This window comes from Xylaria bambusicola, assembly GCF_022495145.1.
Source record: "Xylaria bambusicola strain CBS 139988 unplaced genomic scaffold F5B22scaffold_10, whole genome shotgun sequence".
Taxonomy (NCBI): Eukaryota; Fungi; Ascomycota; class Sordariomycetes; order Xylariales; family Xylariaceae; genus Xylaria; species Xylaria bambusicola.
The window spans coordinates 257,518-273,986 of record NW_025953563.1 but is presented as its reverse complement, the minus strand read 5'-3'; the positions used below and the strand labels follow the sequence as shown (position 1 = coordinate 273,986).

At 49.7% G+C, this 16,469-nt stretch overlaps 7 protein-coding genes across 7 annotated transcripts; 3 read left to right on the top strand and 4 right to left on the bottom strand.

Moving 5' to 3' along the window:
* Positions 1-301: 301 nt before the first annotated feature.
* F5B22DRAFT_634860 (uncharacterized protein) lies at positions 302-2,499 on the top strand (the record flags this gene model as incomplete). Its single annotated transcript, XM_047977048.1, has 3 exons — positions 302-328; positions 490-1,954; positions 2,087-2,499. The coding sequence occupies 3 exons, from the start codon at positions 302-304 to the stop codon at positions 2,497-2,499; spliced, it is 1,905 nt and encodes a 634-aa protein (XP_047833039.1).
* A 1,813-nt stretch (positions 2,500-4,312) lies between these two features.
* On the bottom strand, positions 4,313-4,995 carry F5B22DRAFT_644265 (uncharacterized protein; the record flags this gene model as incomplete). The annotated part of the gene is made up of 2 exons (XM_047978397.1): positions 4,313-4,570; positions 4,645-4,995. 2 exons carry the CDS (start codon positions 4,993-4,995, stop codon positions 4,313-4,315), a joined length of 609 nt encoding a protein of 202 aa, XP_047833038.1.
* A 1,196-nt stretch (positions 4,996-6,191) lies between these two features.
* F5B22DRAFT_34588 (uncharacterized protein) lies at positions 6,192-8,642 on the bottom strand. The gene is made up of 3 exons (XM_047970932.1): positions 7,660-8,642; positions 6,785-7,577; positions 6,192-6,635 (listed from the first exon to the last, which is right to left on the bottom strand). Exons 1-3 carry the CDS (start codon positions 8,166-8,168, stop codon positions 6,291-6,293), a joined length of 1,647 nt encoding a protein of 548 aa, XP_047833037.1. The 5' UTR covers positions 8,169-8,642; the 3' UTR covers positions 6,192-6,290.
* On the bottom strand, positions 8,395-9,619 carry F5B22DRAFT_34354 (thioredoxin-like protein). Its single transcript, XM_047970912.1, has 2 exons — positions 9,427-9,619; positions 8,395-9,368 (listed from the first exon to the last, which is right to left on the bottom strand). Exons 1-2 carry the CDS (start codon positions 9,489-9,491, stop codon positions 8,654-8,656), a joined length of 780 nt encoding a protein of 259 aa, XP_047833036.1. The 5' UTR covers positions 9,492-9,619; the 3' UTR covers positions 8,395-8,653.
* A 664-nt stretch (positions 9,620-10,283) lies between these two features.
* F5B22DRAFT_644262 (40S ribosomal protein S27) lies at positions 10,284-10,806 on the top strand (the record flags this gene model as incomplete). Its single annotated transcript, XM_047978396.1, has 3 exons — positions 10,284-10,391; positions 10,506-10,568; positions 10,624-10,806. 3 exons carry the CDS (start codon positions 10,284-10,286, stop codon positions 10,804-10,806), a joined length of 354 nt encoding a protein of 117 aa, XP_047833035.1.
* A 1,443-nt stretch (positions 10,807-12,249) lies between these two features.
* On the top strand, positions 12,250-13,922 carry F5B22DRAFT_34076 (ribonucleotide reductase inhibitor-domain-containing protein). Its single transcript, XM_047970886.1, has one exon. The coding sequence runs from the start codon at positions 12,654-12,656 to the stop codon at positions 13,512-13,514; it is 861 nt and encodes a 286-aa protein (XP_047833034.1). The 5' UTR covers positions 12,250-12,653; the 3' UTR covers positions 13,515-13,922.
* A 1-nt stretch (position 13,923) lies between these two features.
* Positions 13,924-16,177, bottom strand: F5B22DRAFT_34143 (uncharacterized protein). Its single transcript, XM_047970894.1, has 2 exons — positions 15,759-16,177; positions 13,924-15,642 (listed from the first exon to the last, which is right to left on the bottom strand). The coding sequence occupies exons 1-2, from the start codon at positions 15,959-15,961 to the stop codon at positions 14,190-14,192; spliced, it is 1,656 nt and encodes a 551-aa protein (XP_047833033.1). The 5' UTR covers positions 15,962-16,177; the 3' UTR covers positions 13,924-14,189.
* Between the last annotated feature and the right edge of the window lie 292 nt (positions 16,178-16,469).

Genomic DNA, 16,469 nt, shown 5'->3' with positions numbered 1-16,469 from the left:
TGTCCCTCCGGGTTTTAACTTGTAGGTCGGGTTCTATAGTCTTACCACGATGCTCATTAGATATGGAACTATCTGTCGAGTCTCAACCTCCCTCTCTTCATCATGGAAATTGAGGCACACTGCCAGTTCGCTGGCCGCGCGGGGGTATAAGACGCAAAGGACAAGCTCTCCGGTTCTTTTATTTTCCCTAGATCGCAATATTAGGCCTCTCATCTCTGGATGCCCGCGCTTGTCGGCAGCGGCGGTGAAGCACCGAAGATGCAGTGTTGGATCTCAGCGGAGATGTGTCGCGACTGCGGGGATGAGCTATGTCGAAGGCCCCAGAGATGTGAGTGAACCCGTCTGCCCGTGATGGGAGGGAAATCATAGGGCAAGAAGAGTCTGCTCATGCAGTGGCTATATCTCACAGTCTCACGCATACAATGAAAACCACCTCAAGGGCGATTACCTATGTCAGGTGTCCGGTATAGCATGCTAATGATCACGTAGCCGCCTTTGCTCTCACATACAATTCCACAGCACTTCAAGACTATGATATCTAAATATGGAGATCGAGCCGCCGTGATAGCGAGGAGCCCCGTGATAGGCGGTGCTATAACCCCCCCAACAACAGCCATGCAGGGCTTGACGACTACCCTGACATATGCTCGGGTGGACTGCCTATCTAACATTGTCGCTAATTCTCTTCGATTGCTAGGTGTGAAGAAGGGTGACCGTGTAGCTGTGAGCCTTGGTAACGTAGCCGAGTCCGTGGTGATAACCTACGCCATCTTCAAGCTCGGCGCCATATGGGTACCTCTCAACCCAAGTTTCAACTCGGCCCAGCTAGGCGCCGCGCTTTCACACCTAGGTGTCGAGGTTCTCATCATAGGCGCCGTGACGGATCTCGCTTATAAGCCTGGCCGCGGCCGCAGCAATCTCGACCTGCTTTCCTCGCTGATTCCAGGCTTGACAGGCGAGAAGAAGAAAGGAAAGGGGGACAAGCTCGAGTCCGACGTCGTGCCGTCACTGAAGACCGTGGTTGTGGTGGACAACTCTGCCGAGCATCCGCAGTCGGGTTTCCCGCCCTTGAGTGAGCTGACTGTCCTTACGCCGTACACGAAGCTTCTGGAAGAGTCGTCGCAGCGGGTTATCCCGGACTCGCCTCTGTCACCAGACGAGACGATCAACATCCAATTCACCTCTGGTACGACGTCTGTGCCGAAAGCGGCCATGTTGAGCCACACAAACGTGCTGAACAACGGCCGCTTGATCGCGTCGCGTATGGGACTCGAGCCATCAGATCTGATTGTCTGTCCACCACCTCTATTTCACTGTTTCGGCTGCGTCCTCGGGCTCATGGCAACAGCCACCACAGGCGCAGCGATCCTCTTTCCGTCCCCGGCCTTTGACCCAGCGGCCACGTTGCACATGATCTCTGAACACCACGCCACCGGCCTATATGGCGTCGCCACTATGTTCGTCGCTGAGCTCGAGCTCCTCTCAGACCCAGCCTTCGCCTCCCAATTACGACCAGACGCCCTCAGAAATCTGCGCAAGGGTATCGCGGCGGGGTCCTCGGTCCCGGAGTCCCTCATGCGCCGTCTCTTTGACAACTTGGGATTGCGAGACCTCGTTATTTGTTACGGCATGACGGAGACGAGCCCGGTATCCTGCATGACGACGCCACATGATCCTTTCGAGAAGCGCACCCAGTCTATCGGACGTGTGATGCCGCACACGGCTGTCAAGATTGTTGCGCCGGGGGACCGTAGCCGGATTCTGCCGCGTGGCGAGAAGGGCGAGCTCGCTACCAGCGGATACCTTGTCATGAAAGGGTATTACGGCGACCCGGAGCGCACGGCTGAGGACCGCATTGTTGATGAGGAGGGGAGGGTGTGGATGTATAGTGGCGATGAAGCGTGCATAGACGATGATGGATATGTTGAGATCACCGGGCGAATCAAAGATCTCAGTGAGTAGAATTTATTTATTCTTCTTTTTAGGGTAAATAATTTTGAGTTAGGGGAGTTGCCCACGCTTTCGTGGCACATAATACGACCTTTGATATGTGAACTTTGCAGTGACTGACGCTCCATGCCCACAGTCATCCGCGGCGGCGAGAATATCCATCCCCTTGAGATCGAGAACTGCCTGTTTCAGCTCCAGGGCGTCCAAGAGGTCAGCGTCGTCGGGGTTCCTGACCAGCGCCACGGCGAGGCTGTTGCGGCTTTCGTCGTCCCGCATAAAGGCGTGCGGATGATGGATGCAGATGGCTTCGTGAAAGCCGGCAAAGCTGTGCGCACCACTCCCCCTGCTACTTCCCTCGACCACACCGCCGATGGAGCAGAAACGCTGGACAAGCAGGGGATACAAGAGTGGGTGAAGACGAAACTGTCCGGCCACCTCGCGCCTAAGTACGTCTTCTGGATCGACGAGTACCCCAAGACGGCCAGCGGGAAAATCCAGAAGTTCAAACTGAGGGATCTAGCTAAGGAGATGGTTTCGGCGCAGTCGTAATTGGCCATTATATTTTGTCTTTTTCTTGCATTGGTAGATGCGGTGGAGCGCGCATGAGATAAGCTGGATACCTATAGCTTTAGATTTGGACATTTGCGTGTGTTTTTGTGCTGTTGAAGACAGTTGTAGTGCAGTTGAATTATGATTATAAGGACTAGGCATCATAGGTAGGGAAATACTTATTAAAACATGGCAATTGTAATCGGCATGTAGAGAGGCGCTTCCTTCTCGAATTACTTATTGAACTGTCATCTCTTTCTCTCTTCAAAATAGAAGAATCCTGGGCTACTTATGCTTCTCGATTTTCATACAATCTAGGGCTTGCTTCCTTCGCCCGCTGCTTCTTTGCCTTAACTGTTGGTTTCAGTACATATAACAAGCATCGCTTCTAGCTTCATTTTTCGCTGAGGGCGTAGTGGCTAGGGTCTTTGGCAGTCTTGGTCGTATGACAAATTGACAATTCATGATCTAGTGCCCACTTGGCTGAGCCGGGACGAACGCAAAGTAAAAACTGGACTTCTGTTGTAAAAAGGATGACATTATTTGCGAGCGATCCTACAGCACTGAAAAAGCGGTGCTGTTTCGTACATGCATGACATGGGATGAGCATCACGTGGGATCTAATCGATCTCTGGAGGATTTCAAAGTAGTGTCTCGAAATGGGGGTGTATCCTTCTATGGCCTCCTCGATGTTACAAGAACAGTCAGGCTTGATCATGCTTTTGTGCTAGGAATCGCAAGATAATCGCGCAGCTACCTGTAATACCCCATAACAGCTGTTCACTTTATCCAGCGGGTGCATTATGAAGTGTATACCAGTCGTGCAGGTTTAAAGACCATTACCTAGTTATATCAGGGGCGGCATAAAGGCAGAACAGAAGTGCAAAAGGGCCAAATAAATGTATGCTATTCCGACAAATATTCCAGGCGAGGGAGAAACTGAAGGAACTAGACAGGAGAGCTGGGATCATTACCTTCCATGTGAACTGTGCAAACTGCTGGGCACATGCGCAGGTACTAGGCGGTTGATAAGGCCTTTGCATAATAACCTTGCTTACATGACGTGATGCAAGCGAAATGTAAAATGCGGACACTTGCATTCAAGGTGTACTCAGAAAAGACCGAAAGGAGTACGTATAGGTATACAGAGATATAGTATATTGAAAGAGTATCATGCCTTTACATATAACGACTAAATCAAACGGGGTATCAACTAATACTAACAACTCCCTCCGCTAAATTTCGCGAAGAGCGGGACGAACATAAGTAGGTAGATTGACCGTCGAAACTGTAGTCGTCGCTGATTTCGGCGGTATCAGCAGCCCTGGTTTCGTAGCTCCTTCGAAATGATCCATCCAGACATGCCACTTAAGGAGGAAAATGGCATCATGGCCGTGTTCAGAACCCAAGCATCATGGCTCTGTTCTCCCCGTCATCTTCACCGGCCTTTCCATCGCGTCGCGAGCCGGGCTATCGGGTTACGAGAATGTTCCGAAATGCATTGAGCAGGTAAATGAAAGGTAACCCTCCGCGCCGAGTCGTGTTTCCCGTTCGAGCACAGAAGGGTGGGCCGTTACCAGGAAATGGGTTCGGCAAGTTCCCTGATAGTGCAAAATGCCGAGGGGATATCCCAAAGCTTAGCTCTCCCGTCGCGCGGGAGCTAGCAGCTTGGCTTAATAAGCCCTTGCCTCATTTCTGTCTTCTTTTACTTACGTACTTGTAGCACGCATTTTTGATTCATACAAATTGCTCCGGTAAGTTTGCTACGTTATGAATATTTTTTCTTCTCATCGTCATCCACTTGCGGTGTTGTTTACTTGAGTAAGTCGGCAGATATGCTTGAAGTAAATTGCGCATATCTCGAGTGAACCACGCCCCGGTTCTGGAAATTTTCGTAGTAATACTCTGCGCCTGATCTGGCATTAATGGCGAGATGGACCTTATCTCGTGCCACTTCGGGTTGTACTCGCTTCCGCATCAGGTCTGGCGTCGTCGCCTGCCTATCGGCATACCGCAGTGTTCGACCTATAGGAGCCATGGCCAAATTGTAGATGCCGGTGCCTGGGGGTGTCTTTCTGCGTACACCAGATGCGCTTAGCATCACGCGACCTGGGAGTTCTTCGCTAAGCCGCTTATCAGCTGTACGGCCTCTTCAGTTCGCACAGATGTCGTTAATTCAGTTGCCGCGTGCTTCGCAGCCGAGAATGGTGGCAGTACACTGTCACTTAGCACGCCGCTCTCGAGGAAAATGTGCCAGCCGAACAATAGGATTCGATGCGTGTAGAGAATTGTGACGGTTGAGATGGCGGAAAATAAGAAGCAGAACAGCGTCCAGAACACCACCTTTTCCACGGGCGTGTAGACATATATGCCATATGTGACTTCGATTCGATATATCTTAAGACGTAGATACCGTATGAATTTGTCAAGCTGTGAAGACGTGGGTGTGGGTTTATAAGGCGACTGGTATGTATAGGTAATCGGAGAAGAAGACATGGTGAGCTTGTAAACAACTACTCGTCTAGTTTGTTTACAAGCCAAAATTGAAGATGATAGTCCTGATACATGCAAATGCCCTTGATGTGTGTATAATCAGAGTTTGAATGGCTTTAGTTACGATTTTCTAGTTGCGAATAGAACAAAGACAACACAATAAACCAGAGAGATAGTGCCGCCTGGAGGCAGGATGGTTATATGGTTATATATACTTATTCTATAGAGGCTCTTAGCCTCGCCGGTGGTGAGAGAAAGTCCAACATCCCCGGCTTGTATTACATATTCTCCGGCCATCTTTCTTCGGGCTTCGGCCAGTTGTCATATTGATACCTATTATGACGGCACTATCGGTTAAAGCGACATTCAGCAGGACCCGCTGCAACATGGTACCACATCTGATTAAGTCGACCTGATGAAGTGGATGCCTGGGTTCCGGAGTTCCGCTAGGCAGTAGAATTGAAAAGAACAAAATCTGTGTTGGTGTTTTCGGAAGCCTCGGAATGTGGGGTGTGATATTTTCAGTTACATGGTGGCTCACTAAGATAACCTCAGCCGTCCATGAGCTATCTGGATGGATGACTGAGAGTACTCACGCGCTTTAGCCTCTATTTCCGAGCTAGCGAGCACGTAGATTAAGCCCTTCTTGTACACTGAACGTCGTACAAGACTATAAGTAAAATGAACATAAAAGTTGACCTGGGATTACTCGGCGAACGAGGTGAATCAACGTGTTGTAAAAGTGTCACGCGGTCCTGTTAATAATGACAGGCTGCAGCTGTGCCGCAAGGGATGGCAGGCGGGATTGGGCAGCATGAACTCTGTCATTGTTGTTGGATCAGCCTTACATAGGAGATAAGCTAACGGCAATATTTGGTATTGCCGACCATCCGATAGCCCGGTAAGATTGAAATGAGTACGCTATCGCAGTCAGAACTTAGCCTGTGCAACAGCCTTGTTTAGGAGCCCCAAAGTCATGTGAAAGTCTGGGTGGTAGATAGGTTGTTGGGCAACTGATAATTCACCATGGTTGATCAGGTGGTCATGATCATCAACCGAATTGAAGAGAACAGCAGAAAGGCTAACTCCTGTAGTGGGCATGACAAGCAACCGCGGTAGACGACATCGAAGCCTCGGCGAGTGGGAGTCTGGTTATTTTAATTTTCAAGGCTACTTGCTTTTTCTGGCGGGAAGGCTCAAACCTGCCCTGGGGCCCCATCCATTTGACATGGCGCAGATAAATATCTATGCGTTCCACAATCTGCATTGATGCAGAGCTTAGCGATGTTTCAGATGCCTTATCGAAATTTAGGTAACAGGACGCTGCCAGGCGCACATTTCCCAGATTCTGTTGGCTTTGGTATACAATTCCAAGAACAGCCACGCCTTAAGAATGGTATTGCGTTCTCCTCTCTATTCATACTAAGGGGTTCTAGTGCCAATGTCTCTGGTGATTTACACTCTGCTTTCGAAATGTCCCACCACTCGATCCATTGGGCGGCTGGTGTTGTAATTTGTCGTCCACAGATGGAACATGGCAAGGTTCCAGAGTTACCATTCAAGGCGCTCTGCGTTGCAATCCGATTAATACTCCCCAGCACGCTTGTAGGTGCTTGTGCAGAGAAATAGGAAGTTAGATCCCACTGCGATATTCAGGTTAGTTGTCATAGTCCTAGATGCGCGGAAGATTTCAAAGAGTATGAGAAAGTCGAAACGCAATGCTTCGTATTCAACAAAGTGCGTATGCTTCGAGACAGAAAATCTGAGAGCGACATCTCGGGATAGAACTTACTATTTGCGCAGCGCGAGATGCCGACTTTGACGCCAATTCAAAGAGCGATAGCACATGGCTTGACTTTTGAAGCCCGTCAGTTGTTCGACTTTGAAAGGGAGGTGTAGAGAGCAGCGAAACGTCCTCAGTCTGGATAGTAACGTGTTGCGTCTCATCGCATGAATTTGACCGGGAATGATCATCTAATTCTACACGGGGCAATTGGAATTTAGAAAGCACTGAGCCACGGCTATCACTATATTGCACGACTGATCGTGCGAGGAGAACAAACTGCCATGCGGCCAAAAAGGTTGTGCTGGTTCCCTCTCCTTCACGATTATCTAATGAGGAAAACAATGGCGACTCTGGGCTCTCGAATATGGGTGTTTGCTTATTTGGAATCTGAATATTCCCATGCCTAGGTTTTTCGGAAGGCGGAAGAGTCTGTGGCCGGTGAAACGGATTTGGATGGACATGCAAAGATGACAATGCCGAGGGATATTCGAGAAGATCAAGTATCTCCCCAGGGAGATAGCGAAGACGATTGAGTGAAAGATTGAGTTCACGCAGATTTCGCAACTTGCCAATAGAGGGCGGCAATTCAGAGATTTTGTTATTCCGAAGGCTTAGATATGTTAGGTGTTCAAGATTAAATAAAGCACCCGGCGCACGTGCCAGCCTGTTGTTAGATAGGTAAAGACCCAGCTCGGGATTACTTTGCTCAAAGGGCACGTCTTTATCGACTGAGGGGATAAGAGCGAGCTCGGCAAGACGTGATATAGGTCCATTGGGAATACTAGTGACACCGAGGGAACTGCACAGCTATTAGTCAGTTTTCCAGCCTTTCCAAATAAACCTCAGATTTCAGTGTGTTTCCTGGTCGAAGGATGACGTACGATAGATCGATGTCTGGATTTCCCTCCTCAATAGCTGTGTCTATTATGTTGTGAATCGCTAGGTTCTCCTCGGGAGCTACGGATGGAACAGTGCGTGGACAATGTAACTGTGGGAGCTTGGATTGCGGCGGTTGTTCCACATCCATAGTGAATTCATCATCCATATCTACAGACCCATCACTCATCCACACACCAGAGTCCCATTGACGCTCAAACGTTCTTTTTGGCTTTGGCTGTGGTTCCGCAACCTCGCCGAATGTTGAGTCAGATGATGTCGGCATCTGCTGGAACCAAGAACCGACGTAACGCTTCTTGCGATGGCGTCCATTTATGTAGTTGTCGACGTGCGGGTCATCGTCGCTCGAGAAGACGGCAGGGTCACTGGAATTAGAGAAGATAGCCTGTGCAGAGGCGCCATCACGGTAACGCTTCCGGGTGTTGGTGAAAGTCTGGGTATGCGAGTCCCAGGACACCTTCGGAAGACTGGGGAGGGTTGGCTCTTCGGCCATGGCTGGTGCTTATTGGCAATTGCTCGTGGGCGAGCGACGAGACCAGGGACGGAGGAGGTCAGGGAGAAACGATCACGCGTCGACTTCCTTGATGAAGCGGACGCGCTCAAGCCGCTCGGCTGGAAGCTAAGAAAACCCCACACTGACGTACACGCTAGGGTTGGGGAATACCCCTATTTAGGTAGGTACTTGTACGTAGAACCCCACCTGTCGAATCCAACCAGCAGTATGCAGAGAATCCTGTTCTCCAAATTGGCCAAGTCGTGGATTGAAAAGGCTTCTTCTACACAATTGGTATCTGATGTGTTCGAATCCCAATGCGTCGCGTAGTTACATATGTAGATAGGTAGGCAAGGAGAAGGTCGATGGCTCAACGATTCACACGAGCACCAAGGAAGTCGGCGGGCGATGATGCAAGACTGTCGCTAACGAAGGCGGTTGTTGGCTGATGACAAGTTGTCTCAGCTCGGCCATCTCAACCCTCCCTAATCCCAGTCATCATCATCGTCCTCCACCGTTGCATGTCTAACATTTCCATTCTTTATACCCTTGTTCGTCCGTTTCTCCTCTTTAGCATCTTCTGCATCCCTCCTCCGTTTGATCACTCTCATGTCTTTTGCGTCAACTGCGCCAACTTCTACGAGAAGATCGTCGATCTGCATCATGCTTGTCCGCACGCCGCCAATAGTCATGAGGGTAACAATCTGTTTGACAATGTCGCCATTTTTATACACAAGAATGGTGGGGCAGTTTCGGTCGGGGTAATTCTCAATCGCCTTGTCTGCTCGAATTTCACAAAACTTGATGTCTCCATACTCTTTTGCAGCTTGACGCCAGAGCTCCGAAAGGACTCTTGACTCAATGTTGGTTCCCAGTGGAGATGTAAGATTGACAAACACAGGGCCATTGTTTGAAGCTTCGGTAACCTCTCGGGCATAGTCAGGCTTTGATATCGGATACACCGTTCCGTGTATCGACTTTTTTGTGAGATTGTTTAACTCTTGCATGCGTTTTTGTCGATATTGCTCTAGAAATGCTTCATCTTCCTCATCTTCAAGGGCATCAAGTTCGTCGAGTTCTTTTCCTTCCAGTCTGTTCTCATGCGCTAATCGGCGGCCTTCGAGAATCGCCTCTTCAATCATGGGGGTAGGTGAGGGTGGTTTCTCCGGTATGATGCCGTGCTTCCGTAGGATGTCGTTCCTAGAATTCGGGTACACGTCAATAATTGATATACATAATGAGGGCTTGATTGTCACACCATTCTGTGTCAGCGTTTGGATCGTCGATAGGAACGGCTATTCTTTGGTCTGTTGGGGCAGCCATGGTGTTTGCGGTCAATGTTCAATGATGGGACTCGATTTATGATTACAAGGGAGAGAAGCAGCAACGAGGAAGAGAGACAACTAGAGGATCACAGCAGTGATCCTATAAAGAATACCCAATGTTGCTGCCTTGAAGATAGGCGCGCCACAACGCTTGCGTATTTGGTTTGATAGTGTACCTAGTGGTATGCTGGTAATCTATGTCGACAGGGTAGGTAGGTAGGTAAATATCTGCAACACTTCCTAGGTATCTCCTCATGTATGAATGTATCCCGTCATCTTGTTGTCCAGCACAGCAGGTAGCTACATACCTCCCTAGCACCCCTCACTTGACCACTGGCAGCTTCCTTCCTCTCGGGAAAACCCCGCTGCTCCAGCTGGCGTCATGGATGGCAGCTGGTTCTACAAAAGCCCCCAGCCCCAGTCCAAGCCACTCCGAAAAAGTGGGCAAGAAAAGCCCTAGCCCTCTTGTCGCTAAGCCTATTCGGTCTACACCAGAATGGCCTGTAGTTGTTCTTTCGCCTCTGTGGATCGCCCAGGCGAAGCCCGCCAACCAAAATCCTCGGTTGCCAGTCTTTCGCAAGACGAACTTTCTTCACACACAGACCTGTCCCCCCTCATTGTCAACCATCCATTGCAAGCCCAAAATCTGCAATCAATCCCATCAGATTTTCGTCCGCCAACTTTTTGCTTGCCAATCGATCGATCAAAGACATATTTTTGACAATCAGACAAGATGGTAAGTTGAAAGCAGTCGTTCTCATCATTGTTGGCTTTCCGGCTTTCCCGTCAAATGCACGAATTCTATCACGACCATGTTCCAAAACATCGCGATCGGCCTCCCAACGACACGCAAGAAAACCTCCAACCAAGCGGCAACATTGCCATGACCTGCCAGCTGGTGCTACTTTGATACGACCTTGATCTTTTGGATGAAATCTCGGACGGTGGATGGACTTGGTGCGACTTTTTTTTTGTGCACAGGACCCAAGTGCTGACAAAATATTTTCTGCAGGTTCTCGCCGTTGACCTTCTCAACCCTACCCCGGCTGCTGAGGCCAAGAAGCACAAGCTGAAGGTGAATTTGAAATCTTTTATCCTTGACGCAACAGTACACCTAACAAGCTGGATAGACTCTAGTACCTGCTCCCCGGTCCTTCTTCATGGATGTCAAGTGCCCTGGCTGCTTCACCATCACCACCGTCTTCTCGCACGCCCAGACCGTCGTCATCTGCCAGGGCTGCACCACTGTTCTGTGCCAGCCTACCGGTGGTAAAGCCAGGTTAACCGAGGGCTGCTCTTTCCGCAGAAAGTAGAGGCATCATGTTGTTCTATTTTCATTCTTGGGGCATTGGTCACGACTTGATGGTACAGTTCGGATATCTGCAAAGCTTTTTCTCGGTGGTATGGGGCGCATAGAAAATTGGGCATCAACCTTCCGAATACTCGCACTTCTCTCGACATCTGACGATCCACATCTACGTCATTGCAGATAGACGACGGATACCAAAAAAGTACTCCAATACAAAAGGGGCGTTTGGGGTCCTGATATCTTGCATCGTCTTTTTTCCTGCAACTGGTCTTTTCTCTTGTTGTGTATCATGAGACCATCATCTACATCGAGCTAGCTGGTGGTAGTTCTGTATGGGTGGATAGCTGGAAACGGCTTTCCATATGAGCATTCGTGGGCTCTGTCTGTTGGGCAGGTGGTCCTCGACATGTGAGGACGTGGAACGCTGATTGAGGATTGCTATGCCCATGTGCAGTGGTTCTTGTGTTAATTTCACTGCTCTAAGCAAATTCATGAAGTTCCACGGACATCTTTACACTTGCTTTTCGTCGTGCTATGGTCTCTCGTCCGAGTCTGCAAGCGGCTCTCTAGTATGCTGTAGGTTGAATATAGGTATGTTTATGATGTAGTAAATCTCTACTTGGATTGCCATGCTCTCTTTTAAGTATGTCACATGTGGCAACACGGAAATTCTGTGACCCCCTTACTGGGTTTGAAACATTATCTACTCTGCTACATCATTATTGAATATGTATAAATTTTAATAGTATAGGCTCAATAGTATAAGCAGTGACATTCGTCTATGAGCACAGCCTGAACTGCAGCACGTGTTGGACTTCTATAGGCTTTCTACATAAGTGTTGATAAGGATCTAGTCTTGACACTGACTACTCATCTCTGCTACGAGTCAACGAAAAAGAGTGAATATGTGCATGATGCTAGGGGATTTTTTTTTTTTTTTTTTTTTTTTTTTCAAGAATTGAAGTCTCAATTTTTCCTTGGCCTCCTATGGCAGACTCCATTACAATTCCAGCCTTAGTGGAGGCCGATGTAATGATTTGCTAGACGCTCGAGTGGTGCTGCCTGTACACCTACATACCTACATAGCTCGATAGTACCGGTATGTGAACCTTATGGACGACGACAATGGTTCTCCTATTCCCCTCTTTATCCGCTTCACTTATGCAGCGCTATCTTAGCTGGTGACTAATATCTAGCCTGAAGAGTAAACTACTATGTAGGTAGGTAAACCTTCAGCACGAGCCACATTGCACCATCTACGATGGTCTATACTCTTTTACTGAACAGGTATAGCCTCGGCTTGTAGTCATCTATCGCGTAAAAACGCGTCAAGGACGACTCCAACGCGTGTGTGTAAGTACGTACTAGCCGCATTCAATCCATTTAGCCATCGATCCCCATCGATCCCCATCCATCTCCCCACATGATTACTTGCTGCATTTCGGGCTGCATCAGCAGGGCATTTCACAACCAAGCCCAGCCCCCCTTCTCTACCCTTCCTTGCTTCACCTTCATTTCACTTCATTTCATCCCTCCCTCTCAACTGGATTGGTTTGACTTGCCCCTCTTGCATCCAGCGTACCTGGACAGGTATTGGCAGAACACGACCCTGGACGGGGAGATTCAAGTGGCAGCGCCCCCCGTCAACTTGGAACCGACACAGTCCCAAGGCCAAGCCCCATCTCAGCAGCGCCATTTGCGTCACCCTGCCAAGGACCAATACAACACAGCCTTGTTACAGCTGGGGCTTTCCCCATCAATTGCTTGAATCTATTCGCACATGATCACTATTTCCGAAACACATCCCTCGTCTCTTTCCTCCCTATTATAATACCTACCGCCTAATAACCAATGTCGACCCCCCGAACAAAGCGACAGTTTGCTGGCGCAGCCAGCGACCCCGCGCAACGACATATCACCTCTTTCTTTCACACAGCGAGTTCTGCGTCTACCAACAGCAACTCCGTTAATCAGACATCATCATCGGCAACAACACAGCGACCCGATAACGCATCAAACCTACCTGCGACAGTGCAAGCAAATCTGCTCTCCGTGGGCATGCGCATACGCAAATCCGTGCCCGAAGGATACAAGACAGGAAGCTACAACGCCTTTGCTTTGTGGGACGAGACCGACGCAGATTCTATCACAGTAACCATGGGCGAAGGCCAGCGATCGCGTGCAAACGCCTTCTCATCGCCGCGGGAGTTGCTCCCGTTCTGCGGCATTCACAGGGTCGGAGGCTTGGACTCGCAGCCCGAAGCCCAGCGTTCCACACCATCAATACCCAATATGCGTGCAGAAGTCCCGACGATAGTAGCATACCAGCCAAATTTCAGCACGGAAATGAGTGACGATGAGGTGCCAGGACTGACAAGCAGTCAAGAATCCGTAGGGTCAAACACCTCGGACAGCGCATTATCAGGGGCACGGACGCGGAAGCGATTCTTCGTCGAGGACGAGGAGGAAACTCCCGGACAGCTCAACTTGTGGCGGCACAACCATGATATATGTAGCCTGACGCCCGTGGGCTGTAATAACGGCCGCGTAATGGCAGTGCCGCGTAAAGGAAGGCTGCGAGCCAAGTTTTCGGGTACAGCGAGCGCAATGCCCGGCGTCGGACAAGAAAACGTCATGGTCGTTGACAGCGATTTCGAGGAGGCTGGATTTTTGGACCGAGGAACTTGGGAAGTGAACATGAGCGACGCTTAATGCGGCCCCCTCTCAGCGATTCGCACAGATGAATTGCAAGGATCGCTTTATATGACATGGGCTTGGGAGTTGGGGATCGGGATGGCGCAGCGCCGAAGGCTCAGGATACCCGGCATGTTGGATGGATGGCATTAAGGGGGAGTTTGTACAATTTTCAACGCATGGTCGGACGGATTTTGATGATAGCATTGTGATTCAAGAACTTGTATGTAATATGGGCGTTCTAGGTGTTGGAAACATCGCGGTGGGCAGACATCTTGGTCAGAATGCTTGCTTCTACTGTGTCCTGGCTGAGTTTCATCCAGAGGTGGACTTCAGAGCAATAGTTGCGTTTCCGCAAGCTTGGGTCTAACTACATCGCATAACAAATAAACGATAATTCATGCACAACAATAGTAGCAAAAGTGATATTATAAAATTGTCGATGGTTGCAGGAGTCCACGAACGAACGAAGTCAAGACTCGAGTCTATGCATTATTTTCTATGAATATGTAGATCCTACCTAGGTCCCTCGAAACATTACGCAAAGGGCGGTATAGTAAGCGTGACGCATGCGGTGAGAGAGGCTGTTACCAGGACATTTAAACGTAATACTCACCCAGACATATCCAGGTCGGCGAGGTTGATATCAAATTGAGCACAACAGCGAAAAACTGGGGTCGCACACCTACTCGCTTACTCAAAATGGAGGCCGCCGAAGGGGTCTCGAAATTCGAGGAGATCTCGCTGCCCGTAGAACTCGCCGGCCACGGTCAGGATCATGTTGAGCGTGGCGCGCTCGTTGATCTTGTCGCGGTCTAATGCTTGATAGCGCTCGTCCTCTTCGCTCTCGTCTATCCTAGAGTCGGGCGTAGTCTGAGCCGCCTCAGCATCAAGCCGGGTCGGTTTGGCGGAAGGTGGTACAGGGGAAGAGAGATCGAGGTCTTTAACTCCATCATCCTCGACGGCGTCGCTGAGGCGCGCCAAAAGTTGGGCCTTTGCCGTCTCGATGTCAGCTACAGAATCTGCACGTGGTGGAGGGGGTTCGTCTGCTACTTCTCCGTCCTCCATGTCGGAATCTAGCTGCATCTCTACGTCTGAAGTATCGCCGGGGCTCGGTTCTTGCAGGTACGTAGTTTCAGCTTCATGCTTCGTATCCGTAGCGGTATCGGGTTTCTGATTGGCGCCATTACCCGGCGTTGATGCGCGGGGGCCGATGGTTTGTTCGACGTGCTCCCTCGTGTCTTCCGGAGTGGGAGCATTGGCAATATCAACGGGACTGTCTTGGCTGAGAGCATCGTCGTAGCACTCATCGACATCTACGTCAACCTCGTATTCGTCCTGGTCGCCCGGGCTACTACCAGCGACGTCGTAATGTTCCCGGAGCACTTCGAGCTCGGCCAAAGAGACCATCATCAGGACAGCTCTCTTCCCGAGCTCACGAACATAGCCGACCTCCATGTAATCGAGTTCACCCGCATCGGGTAAACGTGCGAGCAGCGCCCAAATCCAACGACTAGTGCGCTCACGCAGTTGTGCTCTCTTACGAAGGAACTTGCAAGTAAGAATAACACGTATCAAGCGAAAGACACTATCCTTGTGCATGGCAGCGATCTGGGCCGGAAGAGGATCTGTGGTTCTCAGACGCCCCTCCCACTTCTGGAAGGTATCCGCACCGCGCTTCCATTCGCCAACCTCGGAAGGGTTCGTTGCGGGAAGAACACGCAGTGCGGTATCCGGGGGTTCGGTCTGTAGGAGTTTACGGAGCGTGATGTATCGATTTGTGATAGAGGTGAAATAAGCATCTCGAATCTCATCAGCGCTGCTATTGCGTGGGCGATCGTCATCCGACTCCGAAGCATCAGGGTCATTGTCATTCTCCGATTTAGTCTGTTCACGATCGTCTCCGTCATAGTCCCCTTCGTAGAGCTCTTCGTTTTCATCGCAATCACCCCAACGACCATCTGGGCACGCTACGTATGCACCATCCTGGTAATATCCTCGAAAGTCACCGATGCCGTTCTCGTATATCGTCCGGTCGGCCGGTTGTTCTTCGTCATCCTCGCCAGCCCTTGTAGGAGCCTGGGGTGGGGGAGGAGGTCCAGCCTTCGTCGCAACGAGCACATGTGGTATTGTAGACGCTTGGGTTCTGTACTCACTATATCAGCAAACTGATTGTCTCCTTCTATCTGCCGCAACTGAGGAAATGTATTTAGCCTCCAGCGTCAATGCGAAGTGCTGACTAGGCGCGCGGGAATATCTTACCTGACAGATCTCAGATATGCCAAAGCTTCAGAGTCATCTTCACAATCTAAGTCGCTGTCACCAGCAGGCGCTGTTGTTGCACCGCCCAAGTCCCCAAACGCGCCGCGTTGGCCTGACATCGGGTCTGTTCGAGTGGGCTTGTGGCGCTTATTCTTTGGAACTTTTGACTCGGTCTCATCCTCGGCCGATCGTTTCGAGACCATGGTTAGACCAAACTGGGTAAAATGGAATGTCTATTGATGTTGAAAGGAACAGAAGCGTGACCGAATTCAATTGTAGAATAGGTGTTTGGTTGGTTCCAACCAGAACAGGCTGCAATGTTAGGCGCCGTCTTATCTAGACAGTATCGCATGATTACATAATATGCAGGTAGTAGCAATATTCTAGAAAGCCAAGGTATAAGGTACCACTGGGCAGAGCAGTCGGGATTTCAATCAAATATAGGTACTGACTATTGAAAAAATGATTTGGCGTTATCAGGCTGTTGAGAAATTGTTTACCTATTTTAACATATTCCGTACCAGTGAACATCTAATCAGGACTTTCAGAAACTTGCCGTTCCACCCAGTTTTCTATCGGCAGATTCTGCATGGGCGATACTTTATTGTTGCAAGAGTTTCAACATGATGGTGATACTAGCTTGTAACTACCCACCTTAAAGCAGGCTACATACTAATCCGTGATATGAAACATAAGTCCCAGAAACCGACG